The sequence below is a fragment of the Diospyros lotus genome, chromosome 8 (genome assembly GCF_014633365.1).
Source record: "Diospyros lotus cultivar Yz01 chromosome 8, ASM1463336v1, whole genome shotgun sequence".
NCBI classification, from domain to species: domain Eukaryota; kingdom Viridiplantae; phylum Streptophyta; class Magnoliopsida; order Ericales; family Ebenaceae; genus Diospyros; species Diospyros lotus.
This window is the reverse complement of record NC_068345.1, coordinates 33093106-33120207: the sequence shown is the minus strand read 5'-3', so window position 1 is coordinate 33120207 and position 27102 is coordinate 33093106. Positions and strand designations below refer to the sequence as shown.

The 27102-nt window shown below is 36.2% G+C and overlaps 2 protein-coding genes, 1 long non-coding RNA gene and 1 other non-coding gene across 5 annotated transcripts; 3 read left to right on the top strand and 1 right to left on the bottom strand.

Moving 5' to 3' along the window:
- Window positions 1-835: 835 nt before the first annotated feature.
- LOC127808028 (uncharacterized) lies at window positions 836-5792 on the top strand. Its single transcript, XR_008024853.1, has 4 exons — window positions 836-2263; window positions 2428-4446; window positions 4541-4648; window positions 4873-5792. It is a non-coding gene; the product is annotated as an uncharacterized LOC127808028 (long non-coding RNA).
- Window positions 1999-2063, top strand: LOC127809006 (small nucleolar RNA snoR101). Its single transcript, XR_008025017.1, has one exon. It is a non-coding gene; the product is annotated as a small nucleolar RNA snoR101 (small nucleolar RNA).
- Window positions 5793-15668: 9876 nt separating the features above from the next.
- LOC127808027 (glycosyltransferase family 92 protein At1g27200-like) lies at window positions 15669-17736 on the bottom strand. The gene has a single exon (XM_052346331.1). The coding sequence runs from the start codon at window positions 17707-17709 to the stop codon at window positions 15949-15951; it is 1761 nt and encodes a 586-aa protein (XP_052202291.1). The 5' UTR covers window positions 17710-17736; the 3' UTR covers window positions 15669-15948.
- A 4466-nt stretch (window positions 17737-22202) lies between these two features.
- On the top strand, window positions 22203-25624 carry LOC127808026 (probable serine/threonine-protein kinase PBL21). 2 transcript variants are annotated; one of them, XR_008024852.1, is made up of 7 exons: window positions 22203-22776; window positions 22854-22892; window positions 22986-23173; window positions 23288-23477; window positions 24464-24855; window positions 24943-25398; window positions 25515-25624. XR_008024852.1 is itself a non-coding variant. In XM_052346330.1 (6 exons), exons 1-6 carry the CDS (start codon window positions 22689-22691, stop codon window positions 25246-25248), a joined length of 1203 nt encoding a protein of 400 aa, XP_052202290.1. In that variant the 5' UTR covers window positions 22203-22688; the 3' UTR covers window positions 25249-25624. The 2 variants fall into 2 exon arrangements, 1 of the variants encoding a protein (XP_052202290.1); XM_052346330.1 differs by having other exon boundaries at window positions 24943-25624.
- Window positions 25625-27102: the final 1478 nt, after the last annotated feature.

The following is a 27102-nucleotide window of genomic DNA, read 5'->3' as shown; positions in this document are numbered from 1 at the left end:
TATTCAGTGTTGTTGTCTTCTCTTTAGTAAGCTTTTTGGTCATTTGTTGAACCCACCATCTTTGTGATCCTTTGCTTCTTCAGTGGTCTTTACTGTGTGTGGAGTTTTCTATGGCAAGGGGGTTTTTTTCATTTTGACCGAGAAGGTCGGGGGCGATTTGGGGATTATGGCTATTGGGCATTTTTCGGGGCTTTCCTTTGTGGTTTTGGTGTGCCTATTCTCGATGTTGCCTAAGTGGTGTTGGATGCCCATATTTGAGTCTTTGAGCAGTCTTCGTGATTGCTATTTATTGATCGAATTAGAGAGTTTACTTCGTGTTCTTCTTGTTACTGTTATCGATTTACTCTTTTGACTTTAGTTTTTGTGCACTAACGATATGTTTTGCAGCGCTTTTGCCCCAACAAGGACAAAAGAAGCTACTCCAAACCAACTTATCATCTTCGATTTTGCTCACCATCTAAATAATGAAGGCTAAATCCTTCACCTTTTTTGGCTCTGTCATCATCCATCACAGCTCTTATTCTCCTTCTTACAATGGTTATTGTTGGAGATATTGTCATTATCATTTTTATTGTAAGCGTCACCATCGAAATACAAAGCTTCATTGAAAAATATAATAGTAGGAATATAGAAAATATAACTAAAGTAAACATAATTTTTAAAGTAAAAAAAATAAATAAATTATTTATAATATAATAAAAAAAAATAGAGAGTGTTTGAAAATAATAATCTTGCAAAAACAAATTAAGTGGCTATTATGTAAATTGCTGGTGCAGCCCATTTTAGGGGGCAGGGACTGAGAGAGATGGAAGAGGGAGCAACTCCGCGTGCATAAACTTGACCCTGGATATTTTTGGCTAAAATTATACGACAAGAAGATAAAGATGCCAGCCAGGATTCGGGTCGGATAGGGTTTATTTAGTTAGTGCGCAATGCATTGGGGACCCTCCCCACTGGTTCAGTTATTATTAGGGTTTTGAAAGGCCAAATTCGCCGCCGCCGTCGTTCCCCTCCATCGTCAAAAAGTTTCGCCGTTTCTGATGGTCTATTGTTTTTCCGGCTTGGCCACTTATTATCGGCTTTCTTGTTTGGTTTCAGGCAACGGTTTTTGTTCTCTGTTTTAGTTCAATTTCCCAATCATAGCACATCTGTCCACTCACTGCGCCGTAGTTTCCTGGAGCCATCAGAAGGCATCGCCCAGAGGTGGTTCGTCAGGATGTTGAATTCAACAAGTGCAGCGAGAAAGGAGGTCTAGTTTGACGTCCTTGTATATTTGAGCATTTTTTTGGCGTCTTTATATCATCTGATATGATGTCGATTTGAGGCTTAGAAAGCCTCGGCTGTGGAAAACGCAAAGAATAAGAAAATATAGTTGGAAGAGAGTCTAATTGAATTTGCCTAATTAGGCCTAAAACGTGCTCATGATAGTGCATATTTGAAACTTGATAAAATGAATTTGTTATCTTCAAAAACGCAGTTGCTACTAAACAGAAATTTCTTTTTAAAATTGTTAGGAAAACATTGGTTTCTGGAGGTCCGAATTCCATGTAGCTGACCTCACCTAGTGGGATTCCGGCTCGTGATTGTTGTTGTTGGGAAAAAATGTTTTCTTCCCCACGATCTAGAATTGGATTATTATTCTCAATAGCATGTTTTGTTTGATACTTCATCTTTGAGCACTCACCAAAGCTCATTCAGTTTTGCTTCTTTTTCATTCAAGTGCATTGTATCTTTACGCTTGATATTAACTTGCACAGACCTTTACTAAGATTTTCACCCAACTTTATATTTCCACTCACCTGCCACGTTTCTCCAACTAATTCCCATCTCACAGATGCCACCACCAGGTGCATTTTTGTTTCATTATCAGTATCTTCCTTTGTTTGGCTTCATGGCATGTGTTGGCAGTCTGACGCACACACATGCAGACAACATGCGCACATAGTTTTACATGCGTTTATTCCCTTGCCATAATAGTGCAAAAGACTAGCATATGATGCCTTACACTTGATCTCTGAACTTCAGGTAAGTTTACCTGTTGACAAATCTTCACTACTGATGCTCGTCTTTGCATGTCCTTTTAAGAAATTTTGTTGTGGTTTTCATGTGCTTCTATGGCATTGGTCTTCTCGTCAGCTGTTTATTTCCTGTTATTTGCAAAAGATAAGTTGGAGGAGAGCTCAAAGTGCCCTTGTTACTCCTTTGAGGCACACCACTTGATCCAGTTTCAAGTTGTCAAAAACATCACAATTTCAGGACTAGGGTAATGTCACATCACATGCTATGTTATCTATAATTTGGATTGCTTTAGTATGTTGAATGAGAATGGACGTGGATACAATATCAGCTCGTGCTGATCAGTTAACCATCACTTGTGTTATTGCTGTCTTGTTTAAGGGTCACAAAGAAGATTGCTTAAACTTGCAGGATAGCAAAGCTCCATGGGAATATGCATAATGGTCATTTCTGTGAGGATGTTCCAAGTGCAAAGAGTGGAAGATGAGAGGTTTCACGTTGTATTAACTGAGTAGAGTTGCAAGTTTGATGATTACTAGAGTTTAGATCAACTTCGTAAATCTTTTGTTGTTGATTGTAATTTTTTATGTTACTTGTATGCATAGGGGTCAAGATTCACTGTCCTTTATGGCAGTCAACATAATAAAAAAAAGTTGTGTGTTATCCATATTAACTTGTTACCCCACTTTAACGTAAATCAACTTTTTTTTGTTTGGTTCATAGAAAGAGATCTGGTATGCGGCCTATGGCCCCTTGTGAGTTGACTCGTCAAAGTGAGTTCATTATTATTATTATTTTTTGTCAAAGGCATAAATATTTCGAATCTTTAATATGAATCAGTTGGTTTGGAGTGGTCCTTTTCCATAGTTTGAGTGTTTTGGTTTGAAGTTGTCCTTTTGCTATGTTACTTCTCAGAATAAGGTAGCCACTTAGGACTTGATCTTCAACTGTAAATGCTAACTAAATTGGGAAGTTTGCTTAATCAAATTGATGATCAATGTTCATATAATCATATATACCTCGTCTAGAAATCAATTTTTTGGATGTATTTGATTCACCGGTCAGAATGCCTGACAGTTACAATTGTCCTACTTGAAACAATACATTGAACTCTCCAATCTTGATTAATTTGGAAAGCAAAGTTTGAATTTTGAAAGCAGATCAATTGTTCTAGCATTCTAGTATGCTTTTTTTTTAAAAAGGAAAAATTTCTACAGGATGTGGACACTTTTTTCCCCCTTTCCTTTCTTCTTTTTCATGGGAGTACTTGTTTATAATTTGCTGGTTCTTGTATATGGATTCCAGATTCTGTGTATTGCTTGGTGTGTATCTATATTTATTCTCATGCTCATTGGAGTTTGAGTATGTTAACCATAGAATTAAGGCAAGACGGTTAAATTGAAAAAGTGCATCTGACATTTTATATGATAATAAGATTCCATTGAATCTGAAAGAAAAGTTTTATAAGACCAATTTTGTTATATGGCACAAAATTTTGGGTAGTAAAGCACCAACATGTGCAAAATATGATCATAATGGAGATGAGGATTTAAGATGGATGTGTGTGTGGTCATACAAGAAAGAAGGTAAAATTAGAAATGAGATTATTCTTAATAAGGTTGAAGCGGCTCCTGCTGAGACAAGATGTATGAGACATGATTAAGATAATTTGATCATGTTAGAAGAAGACCCATAGGGGTTTCTATGGGGAGGGTTGTTGGAATGGAACAAGTATTTAACAAAAAAGGTAAGAGGAAAATCAAGAAAAACTTAGTGGAGATACTTAGGTATGATATTATTTACAAGAGTTTTATTGAAGATACAACCATAGATAAAAATGAATGGAGAGCTGGAATTCATGTAGCTGACCCCCACATAGTAAGATAAAGGCTTTGTATGGTGTTATTGTAACTCATTGGAGTCGAGCTTTTACAAACATTTACTTCAGGATTCAAGAATTACAACTGCAGCATGTTATTCTTTAGGCCAGAATGGTGATGGAGAAGTATAGAGTTATCCTTGTACCAGCTTTGAATATTGGTGCATTCAAACAGACATAGGTAGAAGGATGAACGCATAGACACCGAAGCACCGCAAGTTTGTAATTGATGGCATTCAGTCTTCATCTACTTGGACTTCTCAATTCTGTATTTGACTGTATGCTCCTTCCACTTTTTGTTCTCCAGGTAAGTCTCATAGAAGTTCACTTCTCCACCTCTAACTGTCAATGCAGCTGTGCTTCTAGTCCCATAAAGTCCCTATACATCATAGATAGACAATTAAATTTAAAGGAATTTAAATTGTTTTTTTTTCCTCTTGTTTTTTAACTTGGAAAATGGAGGATTGTAGTTGTGATACCCACCAGTGGTGTGTCAACTTTGACGAAAATGGGGCTTAAATTCCACTCCCAATCAAGGGAACAAATGCGAGGTAACTTGCTCTCATCAGCTTTAACTGTGTCTCTCATTAGTCTTTCTACCATCTCATTCACTGGAATTTCTTTGTCTGCGTGTTCGCTAAGAAGTTGGGTGAAATTCACTCCCAAGCGTTGTGCCTGTAAGAGAAGAGGAATTTGAACAGGTTGGTTTAGGATTTTTGTAGCCGAAGGCTGTCCTGCAGGCTGCAGTCCTCAGTTAAGTTTTAAACTTGCGTCTTCAAGACAACTATTTACCTTCTTAGTAAATTCCCATAATACATTGGAAAGAAGCTCCTAAGGCTACTTGTTCTCCTCTGTAATTCTTATTTGCATTTTTGTTGTTCTTGGAACCAAAAGTTAGAAAAACAGATTTGACATTGGCATTGGGTCGTGTTGTTTTAATTTGTTTTGTTTCTTATGTAAGATGATTCTCATAACAGGTGAAGATAACTATCTTTCCTCACCTTATGCCAAGGGGAGTTGAGTTTTGCATTGGAAAGCACATGGATGCCGGGAGGGACGTCCTGAATCTCAGAAGGCTCCCCTTTTGGGGTGTTGGACACATAAACCATGGTGTTGGAGGAAAGATCGGCAGTTATGAGGTTAAATCCATTGTAGTGGTGAGCTTCTTTGGCGACTTCCTCAGCAAATTCATGGGGACTCTTTGTGCTCTGCAACCATTCAAAATGGTATCAAACCATTTAGCAATATCTGCCCGTGTAATGGGCAACAAATGAAGAGTGAAAGACTAGTGTTGGTTGGTACCTGCAAGAAACGACGAGGGAGGTCACCTCTGCTTTTGGCCTGTGGAATAGTATGGAGCTCCAAGACATTTGTGAGGAAAGCCACTCTGCCAGCTCTCGAACAAGCCAGCCATGTCCCGCCAGCAACCTCGTCTTGCCCCCCCAGTATCTCGCCTCCTTCCCACCATCCCACAGCTTTTGTAGGCCTGGAAAACACAAGCACCCATTGTTAGTGTCTGCGAGTATGTGAAAGAGAAAGCAAAAGGCGCTTCACCTGTTGTGGTATTCATCTCTGTTGAGCAAGAGGAGGAGTGGGTACTCAGGGTGAGCTTGCCAAACAAACACAACAATGCACATTCTATTCTGATTAATCTCTGGTGTCAGGCAGTGAACTTTCTGAGCTGCTGCTCAAGAAGCACCGAATTTGGATAATGATACGTTAGAAGATGTCTATGAATCTCATTTTTCAGAGTATTTATAGACACATCTTAGGAGAATTAATGAATACTGTGAGCTTGGGTCAAAACATGTGGGTGCTGGCTAAATTTTGTTGTATGTAAATTTGGGATTGTATCAAGCATTAAAATATATATATATATATATAGGTTGGCACTCTATATCAATTTGAGTTTGCATTATATTTTTCTTGTTTCTCTTTAGAATAAGGTTGTTTCTTTTTTATTGTAAAGGTTAGAGAAAAAGGTCCCATATGATCTTCTGTCTACTTTATTAAAATGTAGAGTTTTGTATACTAATTTCTTTTTATCTCTCAAGTTTGATAGATGCAAATGATTAATCTTTGTATTTGATCTAAATACCAAAACTGGGGTTAGTGGACGTGGGTACGAGGGGGTGTTGAGTGTGTTACTTGCTTACTGCGCACTGAATCCACAGATTCTTTATTTTCTATTCTGTGGGCAGAAAGTAGGAAGAAAAGAAAGGCAGAGATAAAGCTTCCATGGTCTCACTCACTCGCCTGTCTAGAAGAAAATTTAACCCATATTAAAGTGAGAAGAAAACTTATCATTTTGTGGCAAAATCTATCCTCATCTCTGCCGATATGTTTTCATATATTTACAATTTCCTTTCAATGATATTTTAAGGCTTTGATGTCACTATCACTGTTTCCCAATAGGATTTGCACTGCCAGGTAACCATAAGAATATAATATCACATTACGCTGTGGGACCGATATGCTCCAATTGGCCTCGCTAGACACTTCATAAATTCGTCCAACTATAGTTTTTCTTTCTTTCAATAAGTGAAACCACCAGGTTTTTTATTTATTTTTTATTACAAAGAAGAAGCATTTAATAAACACATGGTGAGGCTCCGTTTTTCACATTTTTATTTGTTGTCTCAGGTGAAGTAAAATAAAGAGACAAAAAACAAAAGAGGACAACTATATATATATATATGCATATATATAAAGAGATGTTCATCTTAAAATTTTTGACACTTGAAGCAGCCGACGATTTGGGTAGAGAGATGAACATCCTAACTGGTTTGATGGATGATGTTTCTTCTTCTTCTTCATAAACCGCGTATGGAATTAGATTAGTTTAAATTAGATGATGAGCTTTGGCAGACAAATATAGGTATTCGCTCGCCCGCCCACCTATCCAAAGTCCCAACTCCCATGCATGGTTAATTACATGCATGGTAGGCCATTAATATTCCCACCTGAATTTGAAGTTGATTGATACCCATTTTCGCAGCTACCAAAATACTCAAAAGGCAAAATTTAATGTACATTAATAATACGAGAGATGGAAACATGACTCCACGTGGACTGTAGATATATAGGGCATCGCACAAATAATGTTAAAAAGGATAATTTATGATTGAGAGAGTTGGCAGATGTATATAATGGCAATAACATATATATATATATTTGTTATATGACTTTAATATATATATATACATAATTATATTATATTAATATAAATATATAATATATTAATATCAAATATCAAATTTAAGTAGTAAAGAGTATAATTATGTAAGTGGCCACTGGCTACCATATATAGATCCAGTTCATCCCCTCCAATGAGTAACCCTAAACCTAAACCTGAAGAACAGCTCTGTGGGCTTGAGAGTTAGCTGCGAATCATTAATAATATGTTGAAGGCAATGATATTGACATGCCCTTGCAAAAAAGCTGTGCATTCAATGCATCGTCGTGCTACCATAGTATAGACTGCAGATCGAGTATCCACCAGATTTTTAATCTTTAAGATATATTTTTAATTTTATACTTAAATATGTTTTAATATTTTGTATTTTTTAAAAAATAACAGAACTTGTTTTTGAGAATTTAGAAAAAAAAAAACTAAAAAAAATATTATTTCCAATTTTATATATAAATCTACAAAATTAAAAAAATGATTTTTCTTATTTCTTAATAAAATACTTATTCATTTAATAAAACAATAAATCTATTTAGATAGAATTGTCTTTTTTTTATCATTTCAATTATTGATGTTAGGATAATTATGTCATTTATTTTTTAGTTACAATTTTAGAATTTTTTATAAGGTTAAAATTGTTTTTTTTATTTTATTAAATATCATTAAAATAATATAAAGTAAGTATTAAATGACTTTCTATTTAGATAGATTCTAATCATTTAATAAAGTCCTTAATAAAAACTGTTCATTAAAAAGAGCAAAAAAGTTGTTTTGAAGTATTAATGCCCAGAGTTCAAAAAATGAGCTAAATTTTGAAGTAATGGAAAATGAGTGGTGAAAGAAGTAAACTATAAATGTGGTTGATATTTAATAAGAGGTAGAGTTTGCAGCCTTGGAAATAGTTGGCAAAAATTGAAGAGCCTTCCTCGAAGCTTATATAGACCCCAATAATTTCCTAGCCATTAATTATTCTGTGTGGCTATGTTCATGTGTTAATTAATGCTCCTCGACAATACTGTTGCCCTATGTAATAATAAATATATTTTATTTTTATTTTTAAATAATGTTAAGATTGATAATGTATTACATTTTTATTGAAAAATATGTTAAATATATGGATGAGATAATGACACATGATTTATTTATCTTCCTCTAATGAAGAAGCCCTACATGACTGATGACATTATCATCAGTCATAATGTAATGGCCCGCCTCTTAGAGCCTCCGCGTGCATAGAGGATCTGTGAGAGGGTCATTACTAAAATAATATTAAACAATAACACAATTACAACTCACAAATAACCCTTATTTAAATCATAATCTTTTATTATATAATGTCTCATAGTCATTTTTAAATAACCATTCACCACTTGGGCCCACCTGAGCTTACATAACATATGTCAATCTCACAACATAAACATTAACCTTAACATAGGCACAATGACACCCATGATCTAATTTCAGGAGAGTTCTGCACTTAGTATCATGACACGATGGTCTGGACCCAAACCCCGCCGAACGTACCTACTATCATAGACGTTTCTTTTACCTGAAATGATGCAAAGCAAACGTGAGTCGCGAGACTCAGCAAGCTCTAGAAAGAAAGGCTGTAGGGTAAGGACATAACTCTTCCCATAACACCCCATACAATTAATGTCAATGCAACGTTATATCATGCCATGCCCAATACCTGCCTTGTCAGCAGTCTCTTATAAGCTACCACCATACCATTTTCCTTATATATCCATTCTTGCCGCTCACAACATAATCTGTTGCCGTGGGTCTCACTCCAAGGTCTTTATGTTGCCATGGGTCTCACCCCAAGGTCTTATTGTGGGCCACGCTGTAACGCCCAGTTTCCCAAGCGCGTTATAACTCAGGACAATTTTGGGATAATTTTTTTTTTATACTATTAAAACTAAGACTAAACCATATCATTGCTCTTATCCATCCCAAAATTTTCATTCATTTATCTACAAGGAAAATCATCATAAACATTAAATGCGAAATCTAGAATCGAACCTAACATCATAACATTAATCATAAATTAGTTCTTACATCACGGGAACATAAATTTCTCAACACGACTTAATACATAACATAAATTCTCAACTAACATTAACCTTAAATAGGGTTCTACATTATCATTTCTCAAAATGTTCAGAATTCGAAGTAGCAGAACTTAAATACATGAGCAACATAATATACGTTCAACTGATCATACAACTCATCATGCACTTTGCTAAGTGCCATTACATGCCTCATTCATCATCGTTTCTGCTACTATCTTTATCTGGAACGTTTGAATATTCTAGGGGCAAACCCCAGGTTAGATGATGAATCATCTAAGTAAGGATACAAAACATTTAATGCTCATGTATGTATACAATGCACATAACATCATAACTCTCATGTTTGGGTCGACTGCGCCTTAAGATTACCCGTCATTTTTTCAGTCTCCCTGCCAGACCGAGGTGTATGGGTGCACCCTTGCTAAAGTAACGGAGCCAGTACCTAATCCCAAACCCATGCAACGTATGACCGTGAATCTCATCATGCTAATATGCATATTTCATAAGTCAAACATGTAAATGCAATCTATATGACATACTCACATCAAAGCATGACAACATGATAAAATCATTTACGTAAAATCAAGTTTTGGATCGAACAACTTACAAACCAAGCATTTCCATAAAACTAAATCCAGTTAGGAAGTACCACTTATCTTGCAAAAAGATAATTTTGCCCCTAACATAACTTTGCCTCAAAATTCGTGTCGAACTTCCAATCATACTCAATTATGAACCTTGGCATACCCTGAGCACCATAATTATTTAAGAAAATCAGATTTATAATTTTTTCTAATTTTCCTAATTTCTCTCATTTCCTCATATTATTTCCTCAAAATTATGAAATAATACTTGCTCATAAAATTTTCTCAATTTCTCTTCTTAATAATTCCTAAAGCAATATTCCTAAGCCCTATAAATTTCCTCATAATTTTCAGAATTCATGTTCTATTTATTTCTCATTTTCTCTTTGATTTTCAAGCATGTATTGCCTCAAAAAATCCAAAATAAATACTAATCATGCATTTCTCTTCCAATTTCATCATCAAAAATTCTAAAATATCATTCTCATATTTCTGAAATTTTTGAAGATAACTCACATTTCCTCGGAGCGATTCGGTATTCTTTAATATTGCGATGAAATCTCGATTTGCATATCCAACAATGCCTTTTGCCATAAATTTTCACACAAGCTACTAAACCCAGTCTATAGAATTTTTCTAGAAATTTCTTGATATTTTTCTCTCTCTATTTTTTTTTTCTCTTTTCCAGATCTCTCTCTCTCACTCTCAAATCTTTTTTTTTCTTACAACCTTTCTCTTTCTAATCTAAGTCCTCGAAGCTTTCAAGTTTTCTCTATTTATAGAAGGTTGAGTTAAGCTTAGCATAATTGTAGTGTCCCACTATCTTTAATTATTTTGTCACATTTTTTAATTATTTTTCACTAAATCTAACTAAAAATCTTTAATTATTTATCCACACCTTATTTTGTCTCCCACATTTCTCAATTATTTCACCCATTATCTTTGATTATTTATCCACACCTTACTTTGTCTCTCATATTTCTCAATTATTTCACTCATCATCTTTAATTATTTTGTCATCTTTCTTAATTATTTTCCACTAAATCTCACTCATAATCTTTAATTTTTTGTTCACACCCTATTTTGTCTCCAACATTTTTCAATTATTTCACTCATTATTTTTGATTATTTGTCCACACCTTAATTTGTCTCCCACATTTTTCAATTATTTCACCCATCATCTTTAATTATTTTGTCATATTTTTTAATTATTTTTCAATAAATCTCACTCATAATCTTTAATTATTTGTCCACACTCTACTTTGTCTCCAACATTTTTTAATTATTTCACTCATTATCTTTGATTATTTGTCCACACCTTAATTTGCCTATCACATTTCACAATTATTTCATCTATCATCTTTAATTATTTTGTCATATTTCTTAATTATTTTTCATTAAATCTCATTCATAATCTTTAATTATTTGTCCACATTCTACTTTGTCTCCAACATTTCTCAATTATTTCATTCACTATCTTTAATTATTTTGTCACCTTAATTATTTTTCACTAAATCTTCTTCTAAATAGATTATTCTTTTATCTAATTCATTAATTTTAAACCTATTTTCTTAGCCTACTAATTAGCCCATTTACTTAGCCTTTTATTTTTTTCAACTTAGCCCACTAATTCTAAGCCCATTTACTTAGTCTTTATTTTTCTAACTTAGCCCACTAACTCTAAACCTATTAATTTTTTTTTTCAATTATAATCTCTAATTGATGTTAAAAAAAAAAAAATTATTATTCTCAAAATACTAGGATATTACGCACGCCGCCGTGGTTCTCACCCCAAGGTCTTACCGTGGGCCAAGCCGCCGCGGGTCTCCCCCATGGTCTTACTGTGGGCCACGCCTGCCACTCATACTCATCACTTAAAATCGTACATTCTCACAATGTAGTGCAACAAATAAGAAATGCAACGGCTTTTGTAGCATAAACGTGATGACAAGTCCTCCATAAATCAAACATCAGATTATCCTACGCCCACATAGGAATTCACACATGCGATATGCCTCTAAATGCACCGGCTCACCTAAAGAACCCAGGTTAGCTCTTAGACCAACCGGGTCATGTAGATGCTCACACATCTCATCACACACAAAACATGTCTCCAAGTGAATACAACCCATTCCCTGTACAACACACACATCATGCAATGCACAGGCCAAGGCAGGAATTTGGAAGTATCAGCTCTTCTGGCTTGTCTAGCGCTTATCGTATCAGCTGATGACTGGCGCCCATACATCCAGCCATCAACTACCACGACCCACGTTCGACAGTTGGTGACTTTGTACCTCATACCCTTAGACACACCTACCGATAACACTAAACTTAGTCACTTTAAGCTTATCATTTCACAAACTTTCTCCATGAAAACATAAACTCCATTATATCATTTTTATTCTCATCTCTTCTTATACATAGGAAGCTATCTCCACATTCATAATAAATTATTAACATAACCCTATTAAACCATAATCAACTTTTCTAAGAATCTAGCCCCAATGGGTTCGGTATCATTCTCAAGGGAATCAGAGCGATACGAGGCTTCAGGACGGTCGAAATGAACGACATCAAGACATCATTGCTTAGCTCGTTTCATTAACAATAAACTCATTAATAAAATATAAGTCATAAGATGGTTACCATACGAATATTATTATTAATGCGTGGAACCGAGTCACGGTGAGGGAGAGAATAAAATACAAGAAACTACAGAGACTTTTATGGGAAATAAAGAACATGAGAACATGGTTAGGAGTTTGCTTGAAACCAGCTGCTTTCGGCCTCTTTTGTGCTCCCGTTGTGAAGTAAAATGTTTTACTGTGTTTAATATAACCATGGCTTAAGTTAATTAAATCTAACCCCATAAAATTTATAATTTAATCATATAACGCTTCTACTAATTTTTACCCATGTACCTGATCACTTTCCACACTAAAATAACCCAAAAATCCCTTTATTTTTCCTTTTTTCATTTCATTTCTTTTATTTTCTTTTTTTCCTTCTCTTAATCTTCTTCTTCCCCGTGCACAGCTCCCTGCGCACAGCCGCCGCCTCGGCCAATGCCGCCCTTGTTGGCCATCCCCGTTACCAACTCTGCCACCGTCGTCAGCCGCCAACGCCGTGAGCAGCTGCGGCTTCCCCTTAGCGCAGCTAGCCTACGCGCCCGCTCGTCTCTACGAACTACTTCGGCCGCTGCCACAGCCCCCGGCCAGCCATCGGCCGACCACCGTCGTTGCCTCCATGTGTCACCATGTGCCACCGCACGCCTGCTGGCCCACCTTCGCGTGCTCTTCCCAGCATGCCGTTGTTCTTTCTCGTCAGCCATGGCAGCGGCGGCCATGGCCGATTGGCCGTCAAGCTCTCTCTCTCTTGGCTAGCTCTTTCTCTCCCCATCTTTCTGCTCATGGCTCACTCTCGAGCTCCCCCTCTATCTCATCTGCTTCACCCATTTTCATTGCTTCAAACTTGGCCTCCAAATCATTCACACGCACCACATATATATAATTAATTTAATTTCATTTAAGTTAATTTGATTTACTTTTTTATTATTATTATGATTATTGTTATTATCTTTATTATTATAGTTTTTATTATTATTGGTATTATTTTTACTATTATTTGGTTATCTTAAATCCCCAAATACTCGATACGGACCCCAAATACTGAAATTTAATAATCATTATCGTCTCTAAAATTTTGGGATATTACACATAACTCATAACATTATTTTTTTTAATAATATGTATTTATTATATCTTATTTTTAATATTTAAATTAGTTGATAGAATGGTTCAAAACATGATGTATTAATTTATCACTAACTAATACAATTATTTAATTATATAAAAAATATTCTCTTAAAAGTATTTGTGTGTCTTATTTTTATTTGATACAAAAATTAATTTTTAATATGTAAATATTATCGTTCCTAATAATAATTAAGGCATTTATTACTACCTCTTCCCCAACTGTTCTGCTATTCATATCACCAAATTACACGCTACATGCAGTCACAAGTTCACAGGCCAATTATAGAACAAAAAATGCTACTTTTGATACTTAATTTAATATTATTACATTAACCTTTATAATATACGTCATATTAATTTAAATATATAATATCTTAATATAAAATATTAAAATTGGGCGTCTAAATAATATTTTAAAAAAATTATCTACGAGTACTAATAATTGGGTAGTGCTAATAATTGTGTTAAGAGTAATGTTTAAAGTGTTCTAAATTTATTTTATATTCGCTCAATGATTAACATTATCTTTAATATGTTTAGTAATGATTATGGTTTATAATAAATTAATTATTGTATTTTAAATTTTGTCACTGTAATTATTAAATTTTAACTTTTCATTACAATTCAATTCTTCTTTCAATTTTTCATTAATTTTTGTTAATAAAAATTGACATAATATACATTAAGATATTTTTAAGTTTATATTAATGTATGGTTTTCTTAAACTAAATTTAACAAACATTAAAAGAGATTAAATTATAAAAAAAATCAAAATTTGGTGGTTGTAGTAACAAAAACTAAAGTATTATGATTAATTTTTTACGAAATAAAAAATTTAGGGGCTAAGTAATTTATTCATGTAAGATAAAATAAATATATCTTATTTTTAGATAAGATATATTTATTATATTTTATTTGTAAGGTTAATGCTAATCATTACATTGGCTAAGGAATAAATAATAAACACCTTTTGTTTAATGTATTTATTATATTTTATTTTTAATCTTTAAATATTATTATGGGTGTAGACCGCTTAATTAGTAAAAAAAATCTGTAACATTTTATGTTTTACAAAACCATAACATTGATTTTTAGAAATTTTTAAAAACATAAAAAATTATTTTTAATTAATAATATAAAATTAAAAAATGAGTTTTCTATTTTTTAATAAGAGAATCAATTATTTAATAAAAAATTAGAATTGAAAAATAAAAAATATTTTGTACAACTAAATAGGTGTGAAGTTTTTTAAATATTTAATTAACTAACAAAATTATTTTGAGTTTAAAGACAAACTGCAAAATGCACATTTTTCTAAAACACGGCGCTTTTATTGTGGAAAGTGATGGGGGGAAGACAGTGGATTCCCGAACTAGGTTACGTGTCAAATTCCTATTAGTTTAATAAATATTAATTAAAAATTAAAAGTTAAATATTAAAAAATAACCGATAAATGTTTAAATTTACTAAACTTCCAGTGGCTTTATGTGGGTTCCTGAAATTTTGTCCTTTTTATTGCGCCATTGTTGATTTCTTAAAACATTTAATTTGTTAATCAACTAATTAAAAATATTTAGACAATAAAACAAAATGCAATATTAATAATCTGGCTAGCAATATATGTACGTTGTTTGTGGATGAAATCGATCAAAATATGATATAATTATTATTAATTAATTAATAAAATTAATTGAAGGTTAAAAATAAAATAAACATACCTTATTTAAAAATAAGATATATTTATTATTATTTAATCATTATTCTTAAAACCATGATTAGTATAACCCTAAAACTAAAATACAACAAATTTTACTTGTTTGACAATCCCTTTTTTCTTTTAGAAAAAAAAAATGTTTAATTTTAAAGAGGAAATACAACCTGGGAGGATTAATTGGGCCACGAGTTTCCCAGACTGGGCTAAGGAAAACAGTTTGGGCCAATTGGGTATTGACGGGCAAGCCGAGGAGGGCCTGGACCTTTCTTCATCTTGCTTTCTGTAAGACTTTGCCTATTGCCCAGAATTGATCCAATTGATATATATTTATATAACGTAAATACATCAACCTTCGTCAGAGACTCATTCAAATGAATTAAAACCAAGAACTGAAGTTATTTTGAGTGGTAACAACTGGACGGACACATTCAAATGAATTTATCAGAGACTCATATATACCTTCGTCATGAAATTCATTTTTGGTTTCTCTCCTAATAATAATCCTATATATATATATGTAACAGAAACAGAAACAGAAACAGAAACAGAAAAATTGTATACGTACGTTTGTTCATGCAGAAAAGAAAAAGAGGCAAATTAATTCCTCTCTGGCTCGCCGCTGGCTGATCATCAGTATATATATATATATCTTCTTTAATTTCCTCTCTATAACCCCAACCCCATCTTTTCCCTGGCAACAGCAATTCGATCCGTCGCCCGGGCCGGGTGTAATTGTCATCTTTGCCAGGCCATTCCGTAGCCAGATGGTGATTCGGAGCCGAACCACCTCCTCGTCAACTCCTTCAACTGCTCATCGTACACTTCGCAGAACATCTCCGCCCACGCTGGGGGCTCCACCGGCGCAGACCCCAGTCCCGGCGTCCTGTCCTTCGAAGCAAGGTTCAGTTCCACCGTCCAATCCACCACGTAAGCCGACACCCGACGCCGGAACTTGGTTTTGAACTCCGACCATGCCTGGAACTTGTAGTGATTCACCACCGCCTCTTTCACGCCCAGTCTCTTGCCTATGTATCCTTGCTTCAACTGGAAATGGTGCACCGTGTTAAGCAACGACTCATCGATTGCCTCCAATAACACGATTGATTTGTGCCTGTTTTCGCTGCGGCGTCGGCAATTATATCCTTGTGTCACGCCGAGCTCTGGATGGGAGTTCTGGTTAGACGGCCCGAACTCGTAGCAACTGATCAGGATTTGTCCGAATAACGAAGATTCGGGCAAGAGATCATTCAACATCTGGGTTGATGGCGTTGATGAATTGAGCCATGACGGAGAGTAGACGAACTCGTCAACGTCCATGTATATCATCCATTCGCAAGAGTCCTTGGCGGAAATGGCGCAGTGAGAGAACCCGGCTTCTTGGGTCTTCGGCCACAGCCAGAAGAGAGTGCTTACATTATAACCTTCTGAAACGAGCTCTTCAACGATTCGGTCCAGCTGATCGTCACTTCCGTTGTTGTACAGTATGAATTTTTCGACTCCAATGGCGGAGTAGTAGACCACCCACTCTTTCAAGAATTTGGCGACGTTGTACACCATGGTGCACGCGCATATTAATGACTTTGTCTGCTGTAGGGCTATCTTGCGCGAGGAGGTGTAGTACGCTACGGAGGGCACTATTCGCTTCTGTTGCAAAATCTCGAGGGAGATTTTGATTCGACCGTTGGATAGGAAGGCGGATGTCACTAACGGCGGGTTTGGACAGCGGAAAACCTCTTGCAGCGACGTCGTGACGGCCGTTTTGACGGCGTTAATGCCGTCGTCGTCACCAAAAACGCACCTGAACTCGCTCGGCGCTCTGTTGACGCCTTGCCGATGGTTGATGCCCTTCACGAACAAGACGACGTCGGTTTCAGTGGAAAACGACTCGTAGACTAGGTAGTTCCACCGGATCAACTCCGGCGCCGGAAACGGTATTTCCGGCGGATAGTCCGGCGATCTGGACAGAACAGGCTGCGGGAAGGGCAATCGACGGCGGAGCCTACCCGGAAAGTCGCACTTGAAAGCGGAACGGCGAGGAGAACTCAGAAAACCGGCGAATTTCCCAGGAGACGAAGCGTTACTAGGGAAGAGGCATGTGAAGCCGGTGGGGACGGAGTCCGAAAGAAATCGGTTCTTCGGCGAGATAATGACGAGGACCTCCCAAGCGGGAAGCAGAATCGAGACGGTGTTGATGGAGTCGATCACGGAGGTGACGTGGCGGCTGATAATCTGGCGAGAAACTGGTTCATGTTTTGGTTGTTCCTGTTCTTGAATGACGGAATTTGCGTCAGTGCGGGGAAAGCGAGGAATGGGAGGCGCGCGGAGGTCGGCGGCAGAGAACGGCGGTTTGGGAGCTAACAGAGAGTGGTAGAAAGAAGCCAAGAAGATGATCGTCGCCAGGACGGCGATAAAGCCCTTCCGAACATTCTGGGCCATCGATCGGATCGGGGAGAAAGTGTATGAAATTCGAAAATGGAGCGATTCTTCTTCCAACATTATTATATCTATCGACCGTAAAAAATAAAATGAAATTAATAAATGATTTCGAACTCCCCTCTATGGCTCTCTCTCTCTCTCTCACTCACTCTCCCTAATCCCTATATATATATATATATGTATATACTTATATCCGGATCTTGTAACTAAATGCAATGGAATGTGGGTCGGATCTTGTCATTTGTATTATATTATTATTATTATTATTATTATATGTTCATTTCTTGTTAAGAAAATGTTTGAAGCTCTTGAGAATTATTATGGGTTGGAGGCATTTGAGTTAAAATTTGTAAGGATTACCGAGAATTGTTTGATGATCTAAATCTTTGATTTATATGTATGTATTTACGAAAAACTATGAAGATCGTGAGGATTGTAAATTTGGGCCAATCTAAAATAACAAGTCCCAGAGTCTCGATCGCTTTGAGATCCACGTGCATGATTGTTTACGTACGTACGTTGCGTGTCCCTCAACTGGGTTGCACGTAATTTTCATGTTCTTTTCTGGCCGCAAATTCATGCACATATATATACATGGGTCATGGATGGAAGCAAATTAAATCGCTATTCTTGAGTGAAATGCGAGAGAGAGGGCAGTGCCAGTGGGGTGGGGGTGGGGGCATGGCCTTACGGCAAAGGCGGCACAGAATTGGGTTATATTTGATGCCATGACATGCGCTACCGTCCTTCAGCTGCACACAAAGTTCCTTCCTTTCCAACCTTATATATATGCCAAATATTCCATTCCTATATTCGTTTCTTTCCCCTCTCCCATAACTTTTATTTCATCCTTTAATTGCTTCTAAAGTTACATTCACGTGCACATATATATATATATATTATGTGTCCCCTTCTAACTTCTATTTTCAATTTTTATACTATTTCTCAACATTTTGACTTTTATCTATTTAATTTGGGGATTTGAACGATATTGATCATATAAAATATTAATTGCTAATATATTTATTCAAAAGAGATGATGACACTTAACTTGTATCACAAACGAAGTTTTGGGCTAAACAGATTTGTTTGTAGAATAAGGATTGTGAGACTTTGTTAGGAAAATCATTTTTGATGGAGCAATTAATAATAGATGAAATTGAACTATATATATTTATTTACCATGAAGGTGTGAGATCGATCCTCCTCTACTTATATTGGATTTTGGACATAATCCTTCGTTTAGAATTAGATTTAATTTCATAACAAATATTAATTCCATACAAACTTAAGAAGATTTGTCTTATCTTCCATGATTGACTTCCTAAGTTTTGGAATATATAGAGAGAGTATGCCCCGAGATCCTTATTGGGATTAATCTTGAAGTATATTAGGTTTATCCCTAATTTATAAGAAAGAATCTTAGGAAGAGTTTTTGTTAACTTATGCAACCTTCTTCTAGTTACAGAATCTTTGTAAATTAAATTATTAGGTTCTCAAACCCTAAGGAAATCTCCTATATAACTCAAGATAAAAGGACCAAGTTAGCCCCCAAAGATCTTGAGCCCAAGATTGACAAAGTCGAGCTAGGCCTAATTAAATGACGAATAACTTAAAGGCCGAGGTTGAGTCTAGTTTGTGCAGCTACAAGGACAAGCTTAACAAAGGGAGGTCAGGTTGGGCCATATACCATGAGATCATGTATTTGGTTTTCAATTGTGAGATAATATTATTTTTTTTATAATAAATTTTACATACCATCTTTAAACTTTACCTAAATTATATATATTGATTATTATTTTTAAATTTTCAAAAATAACATCAAACTTTCAGATAATATATCACGTATAATGACCATTTTACCCTTATATCTAAAATATTTTCTCTCATTTCTCCATCATCTCTAAATCTGGTTTGATTCATTCATCTTTGAAATCTTTTGGTGCTAGATTGAACCCAGAAGGATTTATTTTGGTCGAAGAATCGAACCCAGAAAAATTTGAAACTAAGTTTGAAGATAAACACAGGTGCCTCCTATTCAACTTTGACCTCACTTTGCACTAGGTCTTTGAAGATGAATAATAGCTCTCCATCCGCGGCTATCATTACCGTTGCGCCTCATTTGCGACACCATTACGTCACCATTGCTCCTCTTCTTCTGCAACTACCATTGCAACATTTTTGCAAACACTGTCAACCCCATCGCCACTAGTCTCTTTGACTCTTTCTATTATATATATATATATATATATATAAAGATATGTCAATTGAACTTAGACAGGATTTGGATTGGAAACCCAGATTGCATTTGGGTTCCTCCATGGAACCCATCAGCATTGGCTCAGGGCCGAAGCCCACCCCGGTGGATTCCAAATCCGGCATGAGTTTTTTCATTTTCTTTTTTTTTTTTTTTAATTGTTATTTGAGGGGAAAGGGGTATGTATTACGTTGTCATTTTTTGAGGTAATATATGCAATCAATAATAATGTTACATTATTCATTCTATAGCAGCAGAGCATATATTTGACATCGATCAGAAGCAAATTGATAGTTCTGCTGTGGCTGTATTTGCATAGACAAATTGTTGGCCATATGTTCATCTCGTATAAGAATGTAGGTTAATGGAAGAGAATCAATTTCTAATGCCATCGCTTGGAGCAAGTCAAGAATAGGAAGGAATTAGCTGATCCAAGTGCAATAGAGTGGATGGGTAAAATGCTTCTGAGTTTCTTTTCTTCCCACTTGTTCTAATAAACGCTTAGACGTTGATGAAGAAGGTTAGACGACGTTCATTTGGCAAATGAAAGAAAGCAGCATCTGTAGCTGAAAGAGGGATTTGAATTTGATTTTTCATTCATAATTAGAGTTAAACAGTATATACTGTCTGTGCCTTCAATGTTTTATCATATAGCCAATATCTACACGAGTTGTGCATGAAATCAGAGCGCCAGACGAGTGAGGGAAAAGCGACATAAAGGGGCGGATCTAGGAGCAAATTTGAGGGAGGGCTGAATCTGGGGGCTTCAGCTCGTGCCTGCCCCTGGCAACATAAGACAAAGAAATGGCAGCTGGTGAAGGGATATACTCGATCTCAGCCCTGGGTTGGGATTACCATAAACTGTTCTGATATTGGAATTTCTAAAAATAATAATAATAAGAATAAATATAAAGTATTCCATGGACTGAAGAGTTGGAGTAGCAGTTACAGCCAGACCCAGACATACAGGGTGCTCGGACTATGCATAATTGAAGTGATGATTCATCTCATTTCATATTAAACGTCACTTGAAATAATAGGCCACCCTCCATTTGCATTGGGTACTAACGATATATGGATGGAAAGGGTATAGTATAGTATATAAAGGCAGCCCAGCCCAATAAGAATAGTGGTGAGTAAGCCTACGTTTTATATTTATTGGGTTTCAAATCACAATCAGCACCACCACCACCTCTGACTCTAGCATGATTTTGGGCCCCTTTTGGGCCTTTACGTTGCCTCTTGGGCCCCGAGAACCCATTTGACATTTCATCTAATTTTAATTTTAATTTTTTACTTCTTAAAGTTTCATATATATCTTATAAACATATATTAAGAACAAGTTGTAACAACTTAGTTCATTGAAAATGTTTAGGTTTATTTTTCAAAATATGAAAATATATGTTTGAAATGTAATTTTGAATAATATAGACGAACACTAAAAAACCAATATTTTTAGATCTAAAATTATGATAATCATCAGAAATAAAAACAAATTATAACAATTGTGAATCCATAATGTGGATTCCAAAGGTAAGAAAAATTACATATTATTGCTGGTATTGAAATTTTTAAAAATGTTATTTCTTTTTTATAATATTTATATTTTATGTTATATTATATATAAATATCATAAAAAAATGTTCGATAAATAAAATTTAAATTTGTGTGGATGAAGTATACAGAGAGAGAGAGAGAGAGAGAGAGAGAGAGAGAGAGAAATCATCTTAGAAGTGCGAGAAGGGAAGGTGAAGGGGGGTGAAGGCATTGAAATCCTCAAAATCCCTGACAGCTTGCGTTGAAATTGCACTCGCCACTGCCCACTCACAACCCAAAGCTTCCGCGAAGGAAGAGAGAGAGAGAGAGAGAGAGAGGAATCATCTCAGAAGTGCGAGAAGGGGAGGTCGAGGCATTGAAATCATCAAATTCCCTGACAGCTTGCGTTGAAATTGCACTCGCTACTGTCCACACGCAGCCCAAAGCTTCCGCAATGGAGTCAATGCCAGCCCCAATCCCATTGGTCTCGCATTTGGCTCCTCCTCCGCAACGTAGTTAATGCTCCAAACGCCAAACCCATTTCATTCTTCGTTCGTTCTTCTTCTTCTTCGCTTCATTCACACGGTTTTATACATGGCGGAATTAAAAATGCAATCGGCCGGGGCAGCGAATCCAATACAAGTCCACACCCAACATTTACTTTGACAGAAATAATAAATTCAGAACATTAAAAAGAAAAAAAGTAGGATTTTTGATGAGGAAGAAGAAGAAGAAGCTGTAATGGGGGAAGGAGGGGGGGGGGGGGGGGGGTTGATTGGAGGCAGGTATTTCAATGGCTGTGAAATTGAGGGAGGGTGACGTAACGTAGTAATCGTCGTTTTGTGCCGCAAAATGCCGCGTGAAAAAAGAAAAAGAAAAGGAAAATAGCTTTCACCGAGAAAGGCGCTGCTATAAGTGGTGGGTGTGGAAAGCTGGTCGTACCAAATTTAGCTGCTGTTCAATTTTACCTGTTCTTCGTTCCCCCACCGCAATTGTCTGTTCTTCTGTCTCTCGCTGCGTATTTTTGCCATCTTATGGCCAATGTAGTGCTTTTCCCATGTGAATCGAACACGGATTAGGTTTCCCCTAGGGCTTGTCCACTCGATATCTCTCACTCACTCTTTGGGAGGGAGGAGATTTCGAAGCTTCTCCTCTCTCTCTCTCTCTCTCTCTCTCTGCGTGTTCTTGCGCAAGATTTCGCCTTCCTTTGTTTTTTTTTTTTCCTGTTTTCCCAGAAAATACACAGATGAACTGCTTCTCCTGCGCCAGTTTTAATAGCAAGGATGTCGAAGATAATGACGACGATTTGGCAGTTCACCCTGCCGAGCCTTCAGGTTTCTTTCAATTTTGTTTGGACATTTTAATTTTCTTTGTCTATTTCCATTGAAGCATTCATCTCTTGGATTTGCAGCGAGCGGGCGGGGGAAGCCATTCGTCAATAATAGCAAAGGTGAGGTTACAAAATTCACGAATTTGTTTCTGTTCTGTTTGTTTCTTTTTGGCGTTCTTCGTAGGTTTGAATTCGACGCCGCTTTCTGTGTAGAGAGTTTGAGCCGAGCGAATTCTTTCGTTAGTAGTAAGGGCAAGGAAATTAGCAGCCAGAAGGGCAACATGGCTAGTAGCTTCACGTTCCGCGAGCTCGCCGCAGCCACAAGAAACTTTCGAGAGGCCAATTTGATTGGGGAAGGCGGTTTCGGATGCGTTTACAAGGGCCGCCTGGAATCCGGCCAGGCAAGCTTTGCTTCTTTTCTGTGATCTTGCATTTCCAAATCTCAACATTTCGTGTTCTTCTAGTTTAAGCCATGCTAATTCATGATTTCATTTTTCTTTCCTTTTGCTGAGCAGATTATTGCAGTGAAACAGCTTAATCTCAATGGGCTGCAGGGAAACCAGGAATTCATTGTGGAGGTTCTTATGTTGAGTCTACTACATCACCCCAACCTCGTCACGTTGATTGGCTATTGCACTGATGGAGATCAGAGACTTCTGGTTTATGAATACATGCAAATGGGTAGCTTGGAGAATCATCTTTTTGGTAATTCTTGATTCTAATGTGCCCTAAATTCATTTCCATTTTATGGACTTGCTCATCTCTGCTTCTTTATCAAATTTCCGTTCCTGTTTATTTGAACATTCCCAGTAAATTTATTGAATTTTGGGTTATGAAACATAAACATTGAACTGAAGAGTACTCGCCAGGATTTATTTTATTGTTTTCTTCCTTATGCAAACAATAAGTATTTAGTGAAAGGTGATCAGTTTTAAGGGATGTAAGCATTGAATGAAATCTATATCCACTCGTCATAGATAGTTTAAGGGAGCTTAGATGCTTGTGAATGGATACCTCCGTGTTTCCGTGGTGAAATTTTGTAGATTGGCCGGGAAAGTTCTAGTTCAGAGTCTTTAGATAGGGTTCCATGTTCTTATTAACCATGAAATATAAGAAACAAAAGCATCCACTCATGGTCTTTTCATAATCTTCCTCTCGTTTAGCTTCCATTTTTATTTCAGAGTTGCAGTATTTACTGATGTTGAGTGGATTTAGAGAATCGTGATGGTTAATGAATTTGTAAGCCTTTTAAGCTTTGAGTATTGTTGCAATTGAAGGGTTTATATATGCCTATAATGAGATCAGCTTAGTTAATGAGTTGGTTTCTTCATCTACATTTTGGCTTGTTTATTAATTTGGAGACTGTTATAGAATGAGAAATGACACTTTCCACTGCTGCATCAGACAAGAGGTCCCCAGTTATAGGTCTTGTTTCTCATTTGAAGAACCCTGTTATGGAACGACAAAAATGGCTTTATATTTGTCTCTAGAATGGGCATGACATGGAACATTAGTGAATGGGATTGCAAACATAATGTATCACTTGTTTTTTCAACATCATTTGGAAAAAATAGGCTTCTTCTTGTTATTTTGATGATGGTTTCTTCAGCAATGAATCATATTCTAGTTTTGCTATTATATTAGACAAGGGGAGATTGAGACCTTACACTTGCAATGCTTCTCGTCCTCAGATATTGAACCCAATCAAGAACCACTAGACTGGAGGACAAGAATGAAGATTGCCGTTGGTGCTGCTCGGGGCCTGGAATATCTCCATTGCAAGGCGAACCCACCAGTTATTTACCGCGACTTGAAATCTGCAAACATATTGTTGGATGAAAGCTATAATCCTAAGCTCTCAGATTTTGGACTTGCTAAACTGGGTCCTGTGGGTGACAATACTCATGTCTCTACCCGAGTAATGGGAACATATGGTTACTGTGCCCCTGAGTACGCAATGAGTGGCAAACTGACTCTAAAGTCTGACATCTATAGCTTTGGTGTCGTTTTGTTGGAGCTGATAACAGGGCGTAAAGTGATTGACACCACGAAAAAGCCGGGAGAGCAGAACCTCATTGTTTGGGTGAGTTAAAAAGAAATCGTTCCATTGTGTGCAGGTTCCATGTAAGTCTATTATTCAATTAAAAATTTCCTCTCCCCTTTGTTTCAGTCCCGGCCTTTGTTAAAGGACAAGAGGAAGTTTGTTCAATTGGTCGATCCGCGGCTGCAAGGGCGCATTCCCAACCGTAGCTTGCACTATGCTGTTTCCATCACTGCAATGTGTCTTCAGGAGCAAGCGAATTTCCGGCCCCTTATCAGTGACATTGTTGTAGCACTCGAGTACTTGGCCTCTCAGACCGACAAAGAGTTGCAGAAGGGACTGCAGCGGTCCCCTGGATCAGCACCAAATTTGCAGAGCGAGAGTGACTCATTTTCTCGAGACCCAAACTGTGGAAGCTTTTCCTCTGCCGTTTGAGGCTTGTGTTAGCAACTTATGGAATCTATCTCTGGTTAATTGTGAGGGCACCGCCCTCTTTATACTGGGAGTTTGCTTACTTGGGTTTCACTTTCAGAATCAGAGACGGCTTTGTAAAGAAAAGAGTTGGTCTTGTGGTGGAACACAGAGGTATTTAGATCTCACCTCCTGTATACATACATTTCTATTTATTGACATTTAAGAGAGGATCACAGAGTGGCAATTTATTTATACTTTTTTTTTTTTCTTTCTTTCTTTCTTTCTAGGCATGTTATCCGTGTTGTTGACGCACAATTAGAGTCCAATCATTTATTCAAATGGTGAATTATATGGCAGTTGGGTTGGCGAACATAAACTCTTTATTTATTTATTTATTATTTTAAAAAAAGATTAAGATGTTCCTTCGGAGGTAAAGTAAATAATAAATACAGGAATATATATGTGATTTGCATTTGCAGGCGTATTTACATGGGTTTGTTTCTGAATCATGGACTTCTTCTTGATAACTAGCAAACTATACTGGTTTAATTTTTTAGTGCATCTAATACTAAGACTAGTTCTTGAATGGAACCATAATTCAAATTATCTATCTTCCTGATATATTATGAAATTATGCAATTTATCGACTCTGAATCTGATCCTGTGCTGGTATTGGGCTTGGATTAAGATGCTGCCTTTTTTTTTTATCAAAAGTAAATATGTATAGATAAAAAATGTAATATTCAAAACGATACAATATCAAGAGACAACACGAGAGGCCAATGGCCCACAAGACAATGAAAAAAACATAAAATACATAGCAGCCAAGATTCTGTAGACATATTTTTAATCCTCCAAAAATCCAAAAGCATCCAAGAACTGGAGCTGAATGGATGATCAAAATTCCATCGAACCCAAAGTGTAATAATACTCCAAGAGCAAGAGCTGCCTTTTCTTTTCTTAACACAACTGTATCTGTATCCTGTTTTAGCCCATTTTGACGTTTCCTTTCCATCAATTGGAAAATGTATAAACGTAAGGGTGTGTTTGTGTTGTCTCTAAATATTAAGTGACACTTTGTGAACATTTATTTGAATTTTTTTTATTTAATTGTATATAGCGTGAGCCACTTCACTAGTGGTGATAAGATTAAATGCGTAGTTGATATAGGTGAAATTTTTGATACTAATGTAAGAATCATTTTTGTAAAAAATATTTTTACAATAATTACTTTAAAAAAAATAATTTGGATCTGACTTGATCGTTTGAAAAGTACTTTTTGTGTTATTATATAGGATAAATTATAAGACACCCTTTTATTTTACAAAATAACAATAACCCCTTAATACTTTTTAAAAAAATTACGTAAATTGCAATTTTATCTTCGAAATTTAACTTCTCTCCTCTTTCTTCTTCTTATTTTTATATGTTTTAAGAAAATATAAAATGTCACTAAGAAAATATAAAATTTCACTGCAATGGTCTAAACCCATTGGTTCAACATCTAAACCAACCATTCTCTGGTCTAGTGAAGGAAGGGTATGGTACGGACCTCTCATCCGTTCCTGTAATTAGAATTTCATCCTCATTTTTGTTTGGCATGGGACACATTTTTGCCCCTCAATTTGGGACTTTTAATCATTTGTGCCCTTAAATTTTGCAAGGGACTATTGCGGTCTTCAAATTATAGTTTGGTATCTATTACACAACTTAAATGTGAATTTTGAACTTATCATGCACCTCATTGTCCAATCAACACTGTGCATGAGTTACACACGTAATTGAAGTACGCGAAGACAATACCATCATCTTCTTTCTCATTCCCAGCACCAGCGACAACAACCTCTCACCTTTCTTGTTGTCGGCAATCTCTCG

What these genes read in the sequence shown, in the direction of transcription:
- LOC127808027 (XM_052346331.1), bottom strand. Translation starts at nt 17,709, where the DNA reads ATGTTGGAAGAAGAATCGCTCCATTTTCGAATTTCATACACTTTCTCC.
- LOC127808026 (XM_052346330.1), top strand. Translation starts at nt 22,689, where the DNA reads ATGAACTGCTTCTCCTGCGCCAGTTTTAATAGCAAGGATGTCGAAGAT. An exon ending in ATTCGTCAATAATAGCAAAG is followed by an intron (nt 22,893 to 22,985) that starts GTGAGGTTACAA and finishes CTTTCTGTGTAG; the next exon opens with AGAGTTTGAGCCGAGCGAAT. An exon ending in CTTGGAGAATCATCTTTTTG is followed by an intron (nt 23,478 to 24,463) that starts GTAATTCTTGAT and finishes TCTCGTCCTCAG; the next exon opens with ATATTGAACCCAATCAAGAA.